Source organism: Typopeltis vanoorti, chromosome 23, assembly GCF_054136105.1.
Source record: "Typopeltis vanoorti isolate ZY-2024b chromosome 23, IOZ_Tvanoo_1.0, whole genome shotgun sequence".
Taxonomy (NCBI): Eukaryota; Metazoa; Arthropoda; class Arachnida; order Uropygi; family Thelyphonidae; genus Typopeltis; species Typopeltis vanoorti.
Window position 1 is genome coordinate 4,115,757 of NC_143571.1, and position 22,223 is coordinate 4,137,979.

At 35.7% G+C, this 22,223-nt stretch overlaps 1 protein-coding gene across 1 annotated transcript in view; it reads right to left on the reverse strand.

Annotated features, from left to right (window-relative positions):
- The window catches only part of LOC150093582 (carboxypeptidase D-like), a 506,393-nt gene that overhangs the window by 149,202 nt on the left and 334,968 nt on the right, over nt 1-22,223 (reverse strand). The window contains exon 17 of the mRNA XM_090413049.1: nt 7,105-7,285. Within this exon, the coding sequence (XP_090269175.1) occupies nt 7,105-7,285 (181 nt within the window). The remainder of the gene's footprint in view (nt 1-7,104; nt 7,286-22,223) is intronic.

Below are 22,223 nucleotides of genomic sequence, written 5' to 3' on the forward strand. Positions count from 1 at the left end.
CTTTTTTGATAAAAAATTGCAGTAACTAATGTAGGTACAAGCATTTATTAAACATTTTACTTTGCATTCTGGTAATTAGCTTACGGAATTAACAACATATATAAAGATATTAATTAAAGGCAACTTTAATGAATAACTTCTATATTTCGGATACGTCACGTTGCCATCTTCAGGAACATAAAAATACGGTATGTGCATGCAGGCACTAACAAAGCAAACAAGGAAGAAAGCAAGAAACTAATATTGTTCCTAAAGTCCTAATGTTCGTTAGGACTTTAGGAACAATATTAGTTTCTTGCTTTCTTCCTTGTTTGCTTTGTTAGTGCCTGCATGCACATACCGTATTTTTATGTTCCTGAAGATGGCAACGTGACGTATCCGAAATATAGAAGTTATTCATTAAAGTTGCCTTTAATTAATATCTTTATATATGTTGTTAATTCCGTAAGCTAATTACCAGTTATGTATGACCAACGTATAAGCCTTGCTACTAGAATTACTTTGCATTCATTTTTTATCTTTCCTAAAAGAGTACCACATAAAACAAATTATTAATACAGCAGTCGATCATGGATGAATTGTAATTTTTACCATTGATTATTATATTTGATTACTGCGATTTTGATATACATGGTAATCGAGGGATTAATTAATCATATTAATCAAGGGATACCTGTATTTTAATTTCATGACATTTAGACCTTCATATTATTAAGGTCATAATTTGGAGTATACACATATATAAATATATACCAGAATAAGCTACATTACATTTCTAACAGTATGCCAAAGTGACAATGATTTGATCAATCGTTATTCTACTGGCCTGACCTCTATTGGGGGGAAAAAACTACATCAAAGCTATATTCTATTTATATCATCATCATCAGAGAACAAATTCATATGGATAGGTTTAATACAGCAAAGTAGTGAACTAATGCATACTTTAACAAGAGAGTTATGATCCTGGATTGCTTACAGTCCTATTTATAATTAAGTTTTAGATCAAAATGTTAAGTGGGTAGAATATGTGTAATACATATTCTTGGGATTTTTAGACCACCATTATTGTTAAGATTAGGGCGGTTGATAAGAATTTCACAGGCTTCCTTAAATTTATGCTCATACTATATTTTGGTGTGATGTAAACATGAACCTTTCCAGTCAATTCTATGTAGAGTATCTGGGGCATGATCAGAAAGGCCAGATTTACCATAATTATTAAATTTAATATGCCGTTTATTTTCTTTTTTTTTTTTTGATAAGAATTGTGCATCCCTACATAAGGCAAATTACAGGTGTAATGATTGTGGCATATTCCAGGGTGGGCCAGTGGAGGATTAGGCCACTACTTTGCTCTATTAAAACCGTCTATATGAATTTGTTCTCTGATGATATTATAAATAGAATATAAATTATATATTTAGTTTAATCCTTTATCCAAGTGTAAGCAAACAAAGTTTGCGCCTAAAGTATCTTCAGAACTGGGGCAACTTGCGGTAAAGGTGGTATAAGTTCTCATCACTTGCCTTAGTATCTCCCATAATGCAAAGCACATCTCCTTGCGGCCATGTATAATGCTATGCATTAAGGGAAGAGTCACTACCCAGATTGGTTTCGACCTTGTCGAAATGAGGTCTTATTAGTGGGAACCAGACACAGTGGTGGTGATATCAAGGTGGAAGTAATGGAGAAGTCATATTTACCTATATCAGTTGCCAATAAAGGTCGAAACAGGTCTGGGTGGTGGCCCTTTCCTTAATACATAGCATTATACATGTCCGCAAGGAGATGTGCTTTGCATTATGGAAGATACTAAGGCAAGTGATGGGAACTTATACCACCTTTACCACAAGTTGCCCCAGTCATGAAGATACTTCAGGTGCAAACTTTGTTTGCTTACACTTGGATAAAGGATTAAACTAAATATATACTTTATAGTCTAACCGAGTGAAAAAACTTTCAACATCTTTTTCTAAATAGAATATAACTTTGATGTAGGTTTTTTTTTTTTTTCCCCACTATAAGTCAGGCCAGTAGAATAATGATTGATCAAATAATTTTCATTTTGGCTTACTGTTAGAAATTTAATGTTGGGAAATTAAAGTAATTATTCCTAACACAGTTGTAGTCTCCATAATTTTACTAAAATGAATGCTGATCACTGTGTAACACTAAAAGAAAGGACCAGTCATGTTTCATGCTGGAAAAAAGTATCATTACCAGAGACCTTCAGGAGTCAATGACTCAGTGAAGGAGGCCACAAATTAACATTCCCTATCACATCCTTTCTTGAATTCATTCATTCACACTACCTGACTTACACTTCCAAAGGCAATTATACCTTCAAACACACTACCAGAGAAAAATCTAAGTCTCACCCCTTTCTTGACTATATCGACACTCAACTTCCATGGATGCTTTCTAATCCTTTCCCCACTGTCAATGAAATGAAAATTCCATTTACCTGTACTCTGTATGATCCTTTCAGAAGTTTCGAAGTCTCAATCGTATCACCCTTCTTTCTCCTGTTTGCAAATGTCTGCAGTCCACAAATTCTCAATCTGTCCTAATAATCTACATTACACAGTCTTAATATCATCTTGAACACTCTCTCTCCTTTGCACCCTTTCCACTGTACTTTGCATCATCAGTAAACAGCCACATCTCATCCATGCTAATAGTTTATAATACAGTTCCATCTTCTTCAATTTATGCAACAATCTTTCATGATGCATCCTGTCAAAAGCCTTAGCAAAGTCCAAAAATATTATGGTGTATTCTTTTCCACTGTCTAACCCAATGGTATGGGTTAGACAATAATTGCTCATATAAAATGTGAGCGAGTGGCTCAAACATAACCTTCCCTGTTAACCCATTTCTGTATGCAAACTCTTTCCAAAATCTTCGCCATCACTTCAGAGATGATGATAGGTCAATAGTTAAATACATTAGTCTTTGCACCATCCTTGTGCAATGGGATTATCATGCATTCTTTCCACACCTGTCTCCAGAGTCTCAAATTATGCAGCCAGGTCATCTGAATACTCATTTAGCATCTATGTTAATATTCCATCAGCCCTTGTTCCTGAATTCTTATTCACTTTATGGAATAACTCTGATACCTCCTCCTCATAAACCTGAGTTTCTTCATCCAGAGAAAGGGTAGCATTATGCTCAGTGCTGCATACACTAGATTGACAGCTCTTATTAAAATGGCTCATTAGTTGAACAACGGCCTCTGTGTCTTATTTATTCGTTGAACTCCAAGGACACATCCCAATATTGCATCATTTATGTATACAGGATGGCCATCATCTGTAGCTAAAACCAATAAACGAAATGATATCAAATATATTTAGACTTTTGAAGGCATGGGGAGATGATTTCCAAGAAAAAAAAGATTTAGTACCAAAAGTCGCCAACAGGAGAAATTTCGGTGCTGGCGGAGCCGAAAATAAGTGGATAATTACATTAAAGGCAGATAAAATGAAATAACATTTTGACAGTATAAGCGACAACTGCGTCACTCATTTCAGCTGGATATGTGGCGCATTACAATGATAATAATAATAATTAAACTAAAACAACAACTTGCGAGAGAGACAGAAATTAATGTAGTGATTGAATTCACAGGAATTAATGTTTTATTCATCAGAATCAGGGTCCTCTGGACCACATACACAATTTTCAATGTGCTGACCTTTCTTGTGTACAACATGCTCTACAGCTGAGCGTAAGGAGCCGGAGTGGATGTTCATAACAGCCCATTTTATGTTCTTTCAAGACATGCAAGTTGGGAATGCCACCAACATACACAATGGATTTCAAATACCCCCCACAGCCAAAAGTCACATGATGTCCGGGGATCGAGGAGGCCATGCTGTCGGAAAGAACTAACTGATAATCCTCTCAATTCTATATAACCCTTTTAACATCTTAAAAGTTTCTATTATGTCCCCTCTTTACTGACAATCGACTAAACTTTGTAATGCACAAACCTTCAACTGTCCTCATAGGGAGTATTCCACAGACCTGTCACCACCTTGGTCACTTGTCTCTGAATTTTTTCAACCACCTCTTGGTCCCCAGAAACTCAGTGACCAAATCTGTGCAAATTTGTGTGTCAAGATATGGCTGTCTCATAGCCTTATAAAGAAGGACAATAACTTCCTTATCTTTACTTGTTAGTGTGTTTATCAACATCCAAATAGTTCATTGAGCTATTTTACCAACTTTTGCAATATGCCCTTTGAACTTTAACTCTTTGCCACCATTATCCCCAAGTCCCTAGCCTCATCAATTTCCTGCAAACCAATACCATCAATATGATACACCGTATGCAACCTTTTCAACCCAAAGTGCATAACCTTACATTTTCCAACATTAAATTGACAATCATTATCCATTGCCCACAGTGCCAATTTATTTAAATCATTCTGCAGGATATCAACATCATCTTATCACTGTTAATATTTCCAGTTTTGCATCATCAGCAAACAACTCGATACTCCATCTTAAATCTTTCCTATGTCATTGATATACAAATTAAAGAGTAATGGCCCTAGTACCAAACCCTGAGGTATTCCACTAGTCACCATAATTCTCCTAGACGCCACCCCACCCTATACTGCTATCTGGTGTCTGTCCATCAGCCATCCCCTATCCATGCTACTAGCCTCATATCCATACCAATCCTCTCCAGTTATTGTAATAGTTTTCCATGTGATATTCTGTCAAATGCCTTGGCAAAGTCAAGCAGTATCATGGTATAGCCATTACCTTTATCCAATTCTGCTGTCACTTTATTATAAAATTATAAAATATAATTTTTTAAAAATTATAAAATATAATTTTTTAAAAATTATAAAATAATAAAGTGATAGTTATTTTACCACTACATTTTGCTGATGATAGCATTCTTCATTTCTCCTTTAGTGCATCTGTCTTCCCCCCCACCTCTCCAAACCAAAAAATATTTTCTTTCCCATTACCTTTGATAACACTAAGCTCAAGAGTCGAGATTAGTTCTCTCAAGTTAGACACGTACCTCTATATTTTCCTGGCAAAAAATGACAGCATCCTCAGTCTCAAAAACAACATGACATCCTTTTTCATTCATCTGTCTAGTTACTTCTTCTTTAGCCTGTTTCCATGTACTATAGATATACCCCATCCCTCCCTCCCTCCCATTCCACTTAACTTTCCAGTTCTTGTCTTTAGCCAACATCTACCATCTCATGTGAAATCTTTGTAGATCATTCCTCCATATCATTCTTTGGTGACCTTTTCTTCTCTTGGTATCCACTTGGTGCTTAATTTTGTCTGTCTACTAATATGGTCAGCCCATCTCCATTTAGAAGCTTTAAATTCTTAACAATATTAAGCAATTATTAACAATATTTTGAGAATTTAGATTTATTAGAAAGATGCCTACAGTAGGCATCTTTCTAATAAACCTAAATTCTCAAAAAACAAGAGGAACACAGCCTGTCTTCTATTTTTTGGTGATTGCCCATGTTTCACTTCCACAGGTAAGCATTTGATAGCTATTTGATATGCAATAATGCATATCAAATAGCTTTCTTTTTAAATGTACAGGCAAATCTCCTAACAGATAATCTTTATATAGCCAAACTACTTTGTTTCCTTAAGATTGTTACTATCATATTCGGGATGTTGCACCAAATATTTCTCTCTAGAAATTCTTCCTTCATGATGTCCAAAACAGAGCAGTTGACCTAAGTCATGATTTTTCTCACAGTGTTGCTAGGCAGAACTTGGCATCCATTCTCCATTTATGCTAAACCCACAACAACATAAGTAACAGCTGTCTAACATCAATTTATAGTTCAACTATTAACCCACAAAATTGGCTATTCCCATCCATCTACCTCTGTTTACTGGAAGTAAACAGAGGTAGATGAATGGGAATTCATCTTCTATTCCCATCCATCCCACGTCTGTTTACTGGAAGAGTCTTTTCCCTGATCCCATCCTCCCTTTTCAAGATAACTTTTAGCTCTTTTTTTTTTTTTAATTCAAAAAAAGATCAATGGATTCCTTTTCTCAAATCCTGGTTTTGCATGGCATTAATTTCCTATAATAGATTCTGCAACCTCTGTGAGGTTGCAGAACCTACTTGTGAGAGTGATATATGGGTCGAGAGATGAGTGACTACAATAATATCAAGACTCTGAAATGTTGGCTATGGAGAGAGGTTAAAGAAATGTGAATTGTAAAGTTTGGTGGATAGGAAAACAGGTGTTAGAAATTCTCATAAGATAGAGATATTTAAGTTAGTGAGTAGGATTTTATTGGATTAATCCATAAAGGATTATAAAAAGACTAGAAAGTGAAAAGGAAGGACCAGAGGCCATCACTGCAAGTTATGTAAGAGTGTAGTAAAGAAGGGTACAAGGAGTAGATTTTTTACGTGAAGAATTGTGAGTGAATGGAACACATTACTGGAATAAGTTATTATTGCATGGAGTAATTAAGGATTTTAAGATTTGCTATGATAAATATGTTGTCAGCTGAATGAACATCCCAAGATGAGTCTGCTGACTCCATGGAGGGTGTAATAAATAATGCACAATGTGGATGTGAACCCAGAGCCTGCTGGTTGGAAGGCAAAGGCACTATCCAGTTGGCCAACAAGGCTGGTATATCAGCCTGGGAACATATGGGACTGCCAGTGACATTTTGTTTCCTAGAATTACATTTAACACTAATAGTTATTTATTATTACTCAGTTAATTGCAAATAACATGTTATCATCATATACACTTAAACTGATACAATTATTTAAAAATTTTCCATATACTTATTAAGAAAATAACACAAATACATTTAACTAGGTATCTATTAACTGTATTTCATCCTTCCTGTAAAATAAATCACTACTAGCCACCAAATTTAGATGAATCTTAAATAAACTAATAAAATTAGCTTTAGACAAAATAAAAATACCATAAACATTCCAATTAAATTTTTAAAAAACAATATCTTTTCTATGACGATTTGCATATTTTTTTTTATTTCAGGAAAATTTCAATTACTGAGTGGAATGATTAAATGCAGAAAGTATTTATTAGTACTCACATCAGTTATTGCAGTGTCTTTACCATAATGAGTGACAATGTACTGAGCAAACTGGAGAAGAATCTCAGTTGTGACTAACTGATCACCATGCAAACCAGCAGAGAAGCGAACTTCAATCATAGATGAATTTTCTCCAATTTCAATTACCCATAGCTCTCTGTTTTTTTTACTTTTGCCAATGCTAAAATAAAAAAAAAAATAATGACCAACTTGTCAAATAAAACGATTCAGAATTATTTTAATAATATGGTGGCTTTCAGAATGAGAAACTACCATTTTATTAAATCACAGTGCAATTACAAAGAAATGACAGCCTAACATTACATTACATAATTTCTAGCAAAATACACGTCTTGGTTAAGGAATTGGAATAAACAATTCTTTCAAGGAATGTGAGGACCACAGAACATATTGAATTACTTTTCATGAAGAATGTTTCTCACAAATCATTCTTTATGGCAAGGACTAACAATTACTTAGATTAGTATTTCCCAAAATTAGGATATCAAGATTTCAGTTTCATTGTTGTTGCTGCTGCAAATAGGACTATATATAATAGACACTTTCTCAGTTGCTATTTCTTATTAAATATTTTTTAGTTTGTGAGCAAGCATAGTCGGCAAGGAATGAACAACTTTATGTGCATGTCAAACTAAACATTTGATCAGGTGTTACAGTTAACAGTAAATTCACTGTTTTTCCTAGTGGCCACACCGTATATTTCTTCACGTTCAATCCTATATGTATTTTATGTTAGTAAATCGCAGATTTTTTGTGTCAAACTTTTCTGGTTTTTTTTTTGCAATTTCTTTAAAATTATATAATAAAATCAATACATTTAAAATTGTGGAGCAGTAGTTGAAACTAGGCAATTTAAATTCACAAAGTAAAAAATAATGAAATAAAGTGATCGGTAAATGAAAGTTTGGTTGATTAATAGTCATCTGAACCAGAAATACAGTTGACCCTTGAAGCATGTAATTTGAACTTCAAGGGTTCACTTATATGTGTTTTTTTTTTTTTTTTTTTTTTTTTTTTTTTTTTTTGAATAAATATACTGGAAAATTTTTTTAGAGATTTCTATAATTTGAAAAAAACTTGCAGACAAATCACATAGCCTACAAATATCGAAAACATTAGGTGTCATGAATGCATAAAATATGTAGATCAGTAGTTCTTAACCTTGTCGAAGTCACGGAACACTTTCTGATTATAAGAAATTTTGGAAAACACCAAAAGCATTAGGGTCATAAAACTAACAATAAAAATAAGCATGGACTTGCCTTTTATAAAAATGGAACTTATTTTAATGTGATATTTGAGCTTGTCGGCTTTTTACAGATTTCAGCAATATCAGGTTCTAATATACTGCTCAAAACAATTAGGGGATATTTTTGTTATTCTTGTTAAAATTATTTCACACTATAATGTATAATTTGTTAAATATGTAATAAATATCAATTATTTAAACAATATCTCATCAACTGCACCCTCTCCATAAGTAAGAAATATTTATTCATGTATAAAGTATCCAATAGTTATAATTATTTGCAGAAATTTATAATTATCTGACAGAAGATTTAAAATATCCCCTAATTGTTTTGAGCAGTGTATGTGTTAAAAAGCTATCCTCATCTCTTTGTGTATACTAGCAGGTCTTTCATGCTTTTTAGTTTTTATATGGGTTAATAAGAAACCGAGCTCACAGAAATATTAAGTTGAAAATTGTAACAAAATTTCAAGCATCCTTGTAGAGAGAGCCGGGTATTCAGCTTGCACAAAAATCCAAAATTCCTCAAGAGTTATTTCAGAGAATTTAATTTTTAGAGTACGATCCGTTGACAAGGTAACTAGTTCTTCTTCTTGTAAATTCACAACTCAATGTATTAGCTGTGCCAAATGGATTTCGTATCAGGCAATAATTGTGTATATTTAAGGAAGGAAAGTAACTTGAAATCTTTTCTTTCAATATTGTTAATTGTTCTGTTATAATGGAAATAATTCCCTTGACATTTTTATACAGACTAGTCAATTACATTCAGAAATGTGTCATGTGACATCTTCCACCGGCAAAATGCTTGTAACCAGTTCACAGAACACAAGTGTTCCGGGCAACGCCGGTTAAGAACCACTGATGTAGATGCTATTCTATTTTATCATTTACTACCATAAAATATACACAAATCATCATCATCAAATTCCTGCCATGTACCCTCAAGGGGTGTACAGGATATGATAATACTAGATGAAAAATTTACATCATTACTAACTTCCTATCTACAATTTTCCTCCAAATCAGTCTGTTACTTGTCAAGACTCGAACATTATCAGATCTTATATTTCTATCGTCTAAGGCACTTTGTACCGTAACAATCCACCTATATCTTGGTCTTCCTCCTGGCGTTTTCCTGCCAACCTGGCAGAGAACACTTGTTTTGATAATCTTTCCTCGCCCATTCTGTTTAAGTGACCATACCACCTGAGATCAGCTCTGCTAACGCATTCCTGGATGCTGACAATGTCAAGTTCTTTCCTAATATCTTCATTTTTAATATGATATTGCCATTGATGCCATCTATTCAAGCCTCTAATCTTTCTCAGGACTCTCATATCTGCAGTCTTCTCTAGTCTTTGGTCAAGTGTTTTACTTCTAACCCAGCTCTCAGATTCATAAGTTAAAACTGGTTTGAACACTGTCTTGTATATAGCTAATTTAGTGTTCCAACTAATTTCTCTCTTATTCCATATGAATTTATTCAACTGACTTCCTACCATACCAGCTTTGTTGATTCTGTTGTCTATTTCTTTCTTCACTAAAAATTATGAAGATAATAATAAAAATTATTATCTTCACTAAAAATTGTGCCTAAGTAGCTGAAATATAAGTTCTCCATTCGCAATACAGTTGATATTTTCAATGTTTCTACCTATTTTCATTGTCTTTGTCTTTTTATTGCTGACATTCATACCATATCTATTACGACAGTTATTCAATTTAGTCATGGAAACTTGCAGACTTGTAGCAGATTTATTTAGTAGTATAACATCATCTGCATAAAGCAAAGAACTGACATTAACATCTCCAATTTTGATATCAGGTTTAATACCACTTTCCTTCATAATGTGATCCATATAGATAACGAATATCAGAGAGGATAATGTACATCCTTGTCTGACATCAGATTTAACATTAAACAATCTTCCTGTACTTCCTTCAATTCTAACTGCTGATTTGCAACTCAAATAAAGACTAAGTATTGCTTGATATAATGTCCTACTGACCCCATATAACTGAGCATATTGAATAGCTTCTCTCTTGGCCCCTCTGTATCATCTGTATTTGTTATATTCCCATGATTTTTCAACTATTTGTCATAAAGCGAAGATATGATCCAGACAGCCTCTATTTGGTCTGAATCCAGCTTGTTCTTCACCAAGCTTTTCTTCCACAATTCTTCTCAACCGTTTCTCAAGTATACTTGCATAAATCTTACAAGGAACACTCAGTAGGGAAATATCTCTGTAATTCTCACATGCAGTTTTATTTCCCTTTTTACATATGGATACTATGACAGCTCTACTCCAATCATCGGCAATTCGTCCCTCTATCCAGGACTTCTGAACTATGCAGTGCAGCCACTATAAGACCTTTATAACCACCATACTTCAGCATTTCTGGTCGAATATCATCTACTCCTGCTGCCTTTCCACGTTTCAAACCTTTGATAACTTTTTCTACTTCAAGCATGGATATGTATTCCTGACTGTATGCCTATTCAGTGTTTTTTTTTTTTTTTTTTATCACTGCTGGTTTCATTTAGCAATTTTTCAAAGTAATTACTCCATACTTCAAGGATATCTTTTTTCCTCCATTTTCATGTTACCTTTATCATCTCTAACTTCTTTTACAGCACTTTTTCCTCCATTTCTAAGCTTCTTCAACAACCTCCAGATTATTTTGCCACCGTATCGATATTTATTTTCTATGATCTTGCCAAAGTCCTCCCATGACTTTTGCTCAGTAAGTTTTACACAGTGTTTAGCTTTCTTGCATTTGTCTCTGTATTCTCTAAGAGCACAAGCAGATTTATTTGCCAGGAACTTTTGATATGATTTCTTCTTTTCCTTCCTGTGTTCACCATGGAGTTCTGATTTTTTTATCCTCAGACAACCTCACCACATACCTCTCTGGCTGAATTATTATTCAGGATTTTCTTCAAGGCTTGCCACTGAATCTCCAAGGTTTGGTTCCTTTTCTCAAACTCTTTCATTTTTTCTTCAATAATCTTTGTGTATTTTAGTCTACAGCTCACATCTGAGAGCTGCTCAACTTTTATTCACTTTAAAACTTTCTTACATGTTATTCTTATAACATGTAATTCAATATAAAATTCACTTCCAATTTCAAATCCTCTGTACACTCTGGTGTCGAAGATAACATCACTATCAGCAACAGCATTGTCAACGAGACTTTTTTTTTTAATTCCTTGTCTCTTCTCTCCATGTGAATTTGTGCACATTTTTATGTTGGAACATGGTGTTAGTAATAACCAGTCCATGTCCTGAGCAGAAATCCAACAAGTATTTGGCATTATTCTTAGCTTTGCTCTTTTCTGCAAATTTTCACCAAATATTTTTCTATATCTGACAATCATTTTCTACTCTGCTATTTAGATCCCCAACAAGCACCAACTTTTCCTTTTTCATTGTATCAGTTGCTTTCTCTAAAGCCTCAAAAAATTTCTCCACTTCTACCTTAGTAGAATCTCCTGTGGGACCATAGGCACAAATAAGTCTCATTGTCCAGTTTCCCATTCTGATATTTGCCCACATCACTCTACTTGAGACTGCTTGCAATTCAAGAATATTAGCCTCATATTTAGTGTTGAATACTATGGCTACTCCTTCATTTCCTTGATTGTCATTGCCTGAATATAACATTTTGTATTTATTGCTCAGAAACATCTCACCAGGTTTTGTCTTTTTTGTTTTAGTCACCCCTATTATGTAGATCTGGTACTTATCTAATTTCCCAGCTAGCTCCATTTCTTAGCCATTCAGGCTTCTTATGTTGATAGTACCGATCTTTAACTCTGGTGTTGTTGAGTTGGGATGTGTTTTCAGATTTGTTCCGGTAGCTGACTTTTCGCTGTTTGCCCTGGTTCCCTGGCAAAAACAACGCACTGTCGTGAGTGTGTAGTATACGTTTGTTTGTAACTCAAGCTTGTTTTTTGTTTTCAAACATGCTACTGTCTTTTTTGTAGTACTTGTTCTGTTATTACAATTTTAAGTCTCTGTAATTCTTTATATATTTCTTTGATTGTGATACCTGAAGATGTTGATCTATTCAACGAAACTAGTAAACTAGTAGTATCTTTTCAAATATACCAAGTCATCTTTTTTTCTCTCAGTATCAGTTATTAAAGCTTTTTCATAATATTCTAACTGAGTAAAAATGAATTCTGAAAAAAAAAAAAAAAAAAAAAAATATATATATATATATATATATATATATATATTAAAAAGTTTTAATGACTGATACCGAGAGATAAAGAGATGACATGATATATTTCAAGATACTACTAGTTTCGTTGAACTGATCAATATCTTCTGGTATCAGAATCAAAGAAATATATAAAAAATTACAGAGACTTAAAATTGCATTAACAGAACAAGTAAAAGTAAAAAGACAGTAGCGTGTTTGAAAACAAAATGCGAGCTTGAGTTCCAAATAAATGTAGACTACGCGGTGTCACACGTTGCCTCTGTTCAGTATTGGCGCACTCGTGACAGCACGTAGTCTACATTTATTTGGAACTCAAGCTCGCATTTTGTTTTCTAACATGCTACTGTCTTTTGTACTTGTTTTGTTAATGCAATTTTAAGTCTCTGTAATTTTTTATATATATTTCTTTGATTGTGATACCTGAAGATGTTGATCAATTCAATAAAACTAGTAAACTAGTAGTATCTTTTCAAATATGCCATGTCATGTCTTTATCTCTCGGTATCAGTCATTAAAACTTTTTAATAATATTTCCCACCGAGTAAAAATGAATTATAATAATATATATATATATATATATTTTTTTTTTAAGTGAGAAAGCATGAACTGCATAAATAGAGAAAAACATTAACAAATGTTTTTAAAGGAACAACAATGAAAAAGCTGCATTATTATATATCATATGGATATGATATGATGTGTTATAATACAATTAATATGTCAATACGGACAGCAAAAAAGTCTCCTACCATAAGTGAATAAGACCTCATTCATTCAGCTGCAATGAAAATGGTAAGGTTTGATGAAGACATCACTAAATGGTTGGAGCATTAGTATATGTCCTGTAATAATAACTAATTAGTATTTAATGAAGATTTATTATTTGCAAAACTTTAATGACCTTTATAAAAAAAAAAGAAGTGAAGTTATATTTACTATTATAAATGACTGTGCAAATCAACTGCTTTGAAGAAAAATTAACAAAATGTGTAGGAATTGGAACTGATGGCAAGATCTGGTAGATACAAATACTTACATACATGTGAACCATAGCATCTAAAGTGTGGTGCAGTATTCATAACACAGACTAATTATTAAAGGAATGCCATCAGCGTTGAAGTGCATTATGGATGAAGCTGTCTAAATAATTAATTTTATAAAATCTTGACCACTGAATTCTTGTATTTTTTGTAGAGCGTGTAATGAAATGGACAGTAATAAAAATTTACTTCTTCATTCTGAAGTGTGCTGACTCTGGTGGCAAAAATACTCAGCTATTTGTTAGCCTTATGATAATGTGATTTCTACATAAAGCTTTTTTGACAGATGATAAATTTAACAACTTCTCGTGCTACTTATATGGACTTAAGTATTTTTAAGAAAACTGAATTTGTGGTTTCAAATGTTTTAATAAGAATGATTATAACCAATTTCCACTTTTAAATGATTTTCCAAAAATTTCCTTAATGCCATTAAAGAACATCTTAAAAGCTACCAAACTGAATTAAGATCATATTTTACTATTTCTTATCATACGAATAACTGGATATGAAATTAATCTATTTAAATAGTTATGGATCAAACAAATTTTTTTTGAGTGAAAGAAGAATAGATAATCAAATAGAACAGTCATTGATACTTCACTGAAAGCAAAGTTTAATGAAATTAACTCTGCAGGTTTTTATTATGCATAGGATCTCATATCCTGAACTTTCAAGTAGTGGCTACTTACTCAAGCATGCTTTTTCTACATTTGTGAATTTAAAAAAAAAAAAAAAAATCAAACATGTAACATACATTAGGCTTTAAATGTCTTGCACTGAACTAAACAGACCTAATCTTTTGTCATTAAAGCAACATCATCCTTTCAATTAGTGTTTAATACAAAGAGAATATGCAAGTCACAACCATTAGGGAAATGCCGACTTTCATCACCATAAGATATATTATTATTATTATCATCATTGCATGACACCTCCAGGGAGGGCACCTACTCTACAACTCTGTCTCCACCACTCAATTCACCAACCACACCAATTCCATCTACCATCCATTATATAGTATATGATGCATAGGATCATATACTATATAATGGGTGGATGAAACTGTGAGCTAAGAACTGCATGAAAGCAAATGCAGTTCTTAGCTCACAATCCTGGCACAAATCAAATCCAGCATCAAGACGATACCAAAATGTATGAAAATTTGTATAAAATATAAGAAAAAGTATGAAAAATGTTTTGAAAACTGCAAAGACAGATTGCCATGGAATTCCAGCAAGAACTTGAGGCAGCTGCAAGGTCTGTGGAAAAAAATACTTCAGTTAAATTTCTTGAATACAGGTAATCCAAATAATAACTGGATCGCTTAAATACTAAACAAGAATTGAGAGATGATTATAGAACAAATGCAGAGTACCAGACAAAGAATGTGACTACCAACACTGAAACAAAGCCGATAAAAGATGTTACAATATACGATAAAAAGATGAATTAACCAAAATGGAAATTACGTTTAGAATCAAATTAGCATTTTTGCTTGTTTTAAATTCTTTCAATTGTTACTTTAAAGAGTTTAAAAGGATTTGTGAAGGGGCACTCTTGTATTAGTAAAATGCTAGCCTTCTATAATAAAGTTACAAGAGCAGTAGATGAGGGAAAGGCAAATACAGTGGTGCCTTGGTTAACAATGGTCTCAGATAACGACGTACTTGGTTAATGACGAGTGGCTGTAAGAAAAAATCTCTTGGTTAATGACACAGGCTTTGGTTAACGACTCTCGATTATTTGAACCTCTATCCAATCTAAAAAACTGGAATTTTCCAATCGCACTCAGTCACGCGCAGGAAGATATTGTCGAATAGAGAACAGCCACGGCATGGCTGTGAAGCTCAGATATGTTTGACCCATCGTAGCCAGCTGTTTACGTTTTCCGTTTATTGTTTCTTTTCTTGTAGTGTACTGTGCGTTATTTTAAAATTTGTGGCTATAAATGTATTTTATGATGAAAATGAGTATTTAAGCATTTATTTTTTGTGTTGCTTCATATAGACAATAAATCAGCGGGTGCATGTCACTGCTCATTTGCCATCAAAAGGCAAAATCAAATCTCATATATATAATAATCGTTGTATCTATAAGCTGCTAATCAGTGTATATTACGGTAAGTGCTGTATCTAATATCGTCACCTTACAAGCAAAATGCACTAAGTCAAAAATTGCAGGTTTTAACTGTTAACTTTTATTTCAAAAAGGTTTTTTTTGAACTTTTACTTTTATTTTCAGGTGACAATATGTTCTTTGTATTGGGCATAAACCAATGAAAGATAGGTTAACATTGCTTTTAGCAGCAATAGCAAGTGGAGACTGCAAGGTAAAACCAATGTTAATCTACCACTCAGAGAATCCCCGAGCATTCAAAAAGTTCAATGTCTCTAAATCCAATCTCGGCATTTTGTGGAAGCCTAACAGAAAAGCCTGGGTCACAAGAATAGAATTTAGAGACTGGATTCGTGAAGTGTTTGGACCAACTGTCAAAGATTATCTTGAGCAAAACAATCTGCCTCCAAAAGCCATTTTAACCTTGGATAATGCACCTGGCCATCCAACAGACATACAAGAAGAGCTACCAGAGGAATTAGATTTTATCAAGGTTATTTTTCTTCCTCCCAAGACTACATCTCTGATTAAACCTATGGATCAGCTGATAATTGCAAATTATAAAAAACTTTACACAAGGGCACTTTTTACCAGGTGCTTTGAAATGTGCGAGGCTACCAACATAACCCTAAGAAAATTTTGGAAGGAAGAATTCAACATTGTCATAGCAATTACGCTAATTATAAAGGCTTGGCAAGAAGTAACAATGAAATGTCTCAAAGCAGCATGGAGGAAACTGTGTCCTTCCTTTGGTAATGAAGAAACTTCAGATGAAGGACACAAATTGGTAAAGGATATTGTGTCAACTGCTCATGATCTTAACTTGGAAGTAGAGGAAGAAGATGTTGAAGAATTATTGGAGGTGCATGACCGAGAACTGACTACTGATGAGCTAGAAGAACTTTTCAAGCAGCAATGTGAAGAAAAGGAAATGGAAATTTCATCTGAAGATGAGGATGGAGAGAAAGAATAAATTACGACTGCTGAAATCAAAAATGTTTTGGCAAAGTGGGAGGAAGTTCAAAATGTTGCTATGAAATGGAATCCAAACAAATCTCAGGTTATCAGAACTGCAGATCTATTTAATGAAAAGTCCATGCAGTTTTTCAGAAACATTTTAAAAAAGAGGCAGAAGCAAACAACCCTATACATGTTTTTTACAGGTCAATTTGCCAAAAAACTCCAAAGTGAGCCCAATTGTCCTTCTGGTGAAGATTGATAATTAAAAACTATTTTCATGAACAATTCATTTTATTAATGTTAATTTTTTTTGTAGCAAATACATATTACTGTATAATAAATAAATGATATTTACCATATTTTTATGATATTTTAAATTAGTTTTATCTGCATTTTTAATATGTACTATGGTAGTGGGGAGGAGCCGGAACAAATAAATCGATTTTCATTTAAATCTTATAGGGAATCGTGCCTTGGATAACGACGGTTTTGGTTAATGATGGTAATCCTGGAACGGATTACCATCGTTAACCAAGGCACCAGTGTACTGCCATTTTCTTGGATTTAGCAAAGGCATTTGTGCCACATTATAAGCTGATATTTAAGTTGCAGCACATGGGTTTGGATGTTATGTTGGTCAACTGGATTCAGGATTGGCTGTATGATAGGTACCAGAGAGTTGTGTATGGTGGGGCAGTTTCAAGGAGGCAGAGCGTTACAAGTGGGTTCCCACAGGGCTCAGTACTGGGACCTATATTGTTTAACCTTTATATCAATGACATTGTCAGTGGATTGCAGGGGAATATTCAGTTGTTTGCAGATGATGCAAAGCTGGGAAGGGTTATTAGTAATAGTGCAGATGTGGTACCCCTGCAAGAGGATTTGAATAAGCTAGACAGATGGGGGTGTCTGTTTAATGCAGCAAAATGTAAGGTCTTGAGGTTTGGGACACATCGATGGGACGATTCATACTCTATGGGAGGAGCTATACTGGAGGAAATAGGGGAGACAAGAGATGATCTGGGGTTGACGACTGATAGAAACCTGAAATTCAGGGAACATATTGCAAAAGTGGTGAAGGTAACACAGAGGATTGCTGCAATAATGAGAAGGACACTGACCTGCGGAGATAAAAGAGTCATCATTCTGTTGTATAAGACCCTGATCAGACCACACTTAGACTATTGTTCTCAAATTTTGTCCCCAGGATTTGAAGGGGATAAATTAACTGTGGAAAGGGTTCACATAACAAAAATGGTTTCAGGACTATACAATGTTAATTATGAGGATCGGCTGAGGGAATGTCGACTGCAGAGTTTGGTAGATAGAAGAAGGAGAGGTGATATAATTGAGACTTTCAAACTGTTGAGAGGTGGTTACAGGGTTGACATTGGGGAGTTCTTTTGCTTGGTTGAACAGATGGAAGGAGTTATGACAAGGGGCCATCCCTGGAAATTATGAAAGGAAACTGTGAGCAAGAGGGTGAGGAGTGGTTTCTTTACATGGAGGGTGGTTGAACCATGAAATGCACTGCCTGATAGAGTGGTGAGAGTGAGAACGGTCAATGATTGTAAGGAGTGGTATGCTAGACTATGTTTCCTAGGAGGGGCCTCCCATGATGAGTCTTGATAGACTGTGTGTTTCCTAGGAAGGACCTCCCACGATGAGTCTTGATAGACTGTGTGTTTCCTAGGAAGGACCTCCCACGATGAGTCTTTTGACTCCATGGAAGCCTGAATAATAATAATAATAATAAATAATAAAACAAGCAAAACTTAAATAAGGAAAAGATCAAGAGTAGTCTAGTAAAGTGATAAAACCTTAAAAGTATCAGAAAAATTAAAACAAAGAATTATGGCCACAGCAAAAAGGATCATTTGCTATGAAAGCAGAATAAATCAATACAGGCAAAACATTCAGTTCAGAACTAACTAGCAACAATTTTACCAAAATCATCTTCTTCTGCAGCTTCTAACACTTAGGTGGGGTCACTGTTGATGATGAGTCTCCTCCACATCCAAGTTCTTCATCCTCAAGTCCTCTTCTACCAGCTTCCTCCATCTCTTCTTTGACCGCCACACTTCCTCCTTCCTTGCACATCCATCTGCACGACCCTTCTTCCCACATATTCATCCTCCCTCCTCATCACATGACCAAACCATCTCAACCTTGCCTCTCCTGTATCTTTGCTCCTAAGTTCGTAACTTTCACTGTTCCCCTCACAATCATTTCTCAGACGATCCTTTCTGGTCACACCGTACATCCACCTAAGCATTCTCATCTCTACTACTTCCATCCTGCTGATGTTATTTTTCCTCAGGGCCACAGTTTCTATAGCATACATCATAGCTGGCCTCACTACTGTCCTATAGATTCTGCTTTTCAGATTGATCGGCACCCTCTTATCGCATAACACTCCAGCCATCTCCCTCCAGTTCCTCCAACCCATTCGTATCCTGCATCCCACTTCCTTCTCAGCTCCTCCATCTTCTTCCACTGTTGAACCTAAGTATTTAAAATCCCTCACCTTCCTGATGACATTTCCTTCCAGCTTCAAGTCTGTCTCCTGGTCACCGTCCACTTTGCAACACATATACTCTGTCTTACTTCTGCTCAGTATCATACCTCTCTCTTCCAGTACTTTCCTCCATCTTTCCAGTTTAGTTCCCGCTTCTCTTGAATCTGCACACAACAAGATGTCATCTGCATACAACATTGTCCAAGGCACATCTTCTCTCACCTCCTCCGTCACCACCTCCATCATAATGTTCAACAGAAATGGACTTAATGCTGACCCTTGATGCAAGCCAACTGTTACTTGAAAACTTTCTGTCTGTCCCAGACAGGTCCGAACACTTGTCTTCACATTTCTGTACATCTCCTGCACCAACCTGACATATTTCTCCAGAACCTTCTTCTCCCTCAGATATCTCCAGACTTCTTGCCTTGGCATTCTATCGTATGCTTTCTCCAGATCAATAAATGCCAGATGTAGCTCCCGTTGTTTCTCTCGAAACTTTTCCATCATCTGCCGTAACCCAAAGATAGCATCTGTTGTTGATCTACCAGGCATGAAACCAAATTGTTTCGTTGCAATCTCCACATCCTTCCTCAATCTTCCATCAAGAACCCTTTCTAGGATTTTCATTGTGTGGGACATCAACTTTATTCCTCTGTAATTTTTACAGTCTTGGGCATCCCCTTTACTCTTGTAGATGGGGACAAGAGTACTTTCCCTCCATTCCTCAGGTATATTTTCCTGTTGGCAAACTTTCATGAACAGGTCCCACAGCAGGTCAATTCCCTCTTCCCCCAGTGCCTTCCATGCCTCCACTGGAATCCTGTCAGGGCCCACTGATTTTCCATTCCTCATCCTCTTTATGGCGTCCATCACTTCCACTCTACTGATGTTCTGCACCATCCCCTCAGAAGGCTGCCAGTCTTCTCTGTGAGTCCTTGCATTTTCCTCATTCAAAAGTCCCTCAAAGTATATTCTCCATCTGTTTCTTATGTCCAGATCCCTCCATAATACTCTTCCTTCAGCATCTTTGATCTGCCTCACATGTAAAATGTCCTTTGCTGCTTTATTTCTACATTTGGCTAGTTGGTAAATTTTTCTCTGTCCTTCCTTTGTTTCTAATTGATCATACAGATCTTGATATGCTATGGCCTTCGCCTGTGCCACAACTCTCTTGGCTTCTTGCGTTCTCTCTCTGTACACCTCTCTGTCCTCTTCCACTCTTGAGTCATCCCACTTCTGCATTGCCTTCCTCTTAGCTGTCGCTGTCACTGCCACTTGTACATTATTATTCCACCACCAACCCTCCTTCTGCTCTCTAATCTTTCCAGATGTCTCACCAAGCACCTCGATTGCACAGCTCAAGATTACTTTTGAATTATGTTTCCACCAATCTTGTACACTTTCCAGTCCATCCGAAATCCTCTCTAACACCCTCTCCCTAAAACGATTCCTCACACTCTCTTCTTTTAAGCGAAACCACTTAATTGTCTTCGTCCCATGGCTTCCAGAGGGTTCTTATCTTCGATCTTATTTTAAAGTCTGCACACAGCAGTTGGTGTTGCTGTGCTACTTGATCTGTTGGAATTACTTAACAATTTGTCACAACCTTAAGATGTTTTCTTCTAGTCAAAATGTAGTCAATTTGTGAACTGTTGTTATCACTCCTAAATGTTATCAAATGTTCTTCCCTCTTGTAGAAAAATGAGTTCACAATTACCAGATCAAATGCTACTGCAAAGTCCACAACCCTCTCTCCTTCCAGGAGAGAGGGTTGTGGACTTCCGTCATTCCGGTCTCCATCATTCTGATTCCATGGCCACCATGCACCCTTTCACAGTCTCTATTCTGTCTCCCTATGTGTCCGTTCAAGTCTCCTCCAACAATCACCATCTCGTTTTCTTCCAGTTCCCCCATTTCTTCATCTAACAAGTTCCAGAACTCATCTTTCTCCGCTGCTGTAAAGCCAACTTGCGGGGCATATACACATAATACGACCACCTGCTCTTCTCCAAGACCCAATTTCATTCGCATGAATCTGTTGTTCCTTCTACCCATTTCCAGTACTTTGCCCTTCATTCTGCCACACACCAGAATTCCTACACCATTTCTTCCCTCGTTATTCGCTCCAGAGTAGAACAATTTATATCCATCTCCCAGTTCCTCTGCCTTTCCTCCCTTCCACCTTGTCTCCTGCACATATAAAACGTTCAACTTCCTCTTCCTCATCATGTCTGCCACCTCTCTTCCCCCTCCAGTCATGTATCCAACATTCAGTGTTCCCACTCGCAACATCCTCTCCACCTATTCTGTCAGCTTGTATCCAGGCAATTATCCTTGTAGTGTATGTGATTACAGGAATGGCTTGTATAGATTTCTGTTACGTTTGCTTCCATTCAGTTTTGATTTTAGAACTTTTCTAATTCTTTTCAAGCATTCAGACACCATTTTCTTTAATGACAAAGATGCCTGCTTCTTTAACCGCACCCGCCCTTGATGTGGTAGCCCTCGTCCACTTCTCGCAGCTGTAGGGCGATGTGGCTGCGTGTCACTTAAGGGGTATGCCCTAGCCCTTATATCATTTTCTCTTTGACTCATATCATAGCTAGAGCTGGCAGTGAAGTTTTACGACTGGATGCCCTTCCTGACATCAACCCTCGCATTTATCCGGGCTTGGACTGGCACCTATTGAGGCTAGCTTGCCTCCTTCGGTGGCTGCATAAGACGAAATGACTTAGTAAGATAGGAAAGATTCACCCCTAGCCCTCGAATACTCTAATAGCATCAGGGGGAAGGAGCAAGGAGAGGAAAAGGAGCAAAGAAAGAAGGGGAAACCTGAGGTACCAGATGCTGGACCATGCCTTACTTCATGTAATATACATCAATTTTACCAAAATATTGATGGGAAATCCAAATGCAATGTTGAACACCTAAATACAGAAGAAACACTCAAGTTTGAAGTAGCTCTGGGATAATC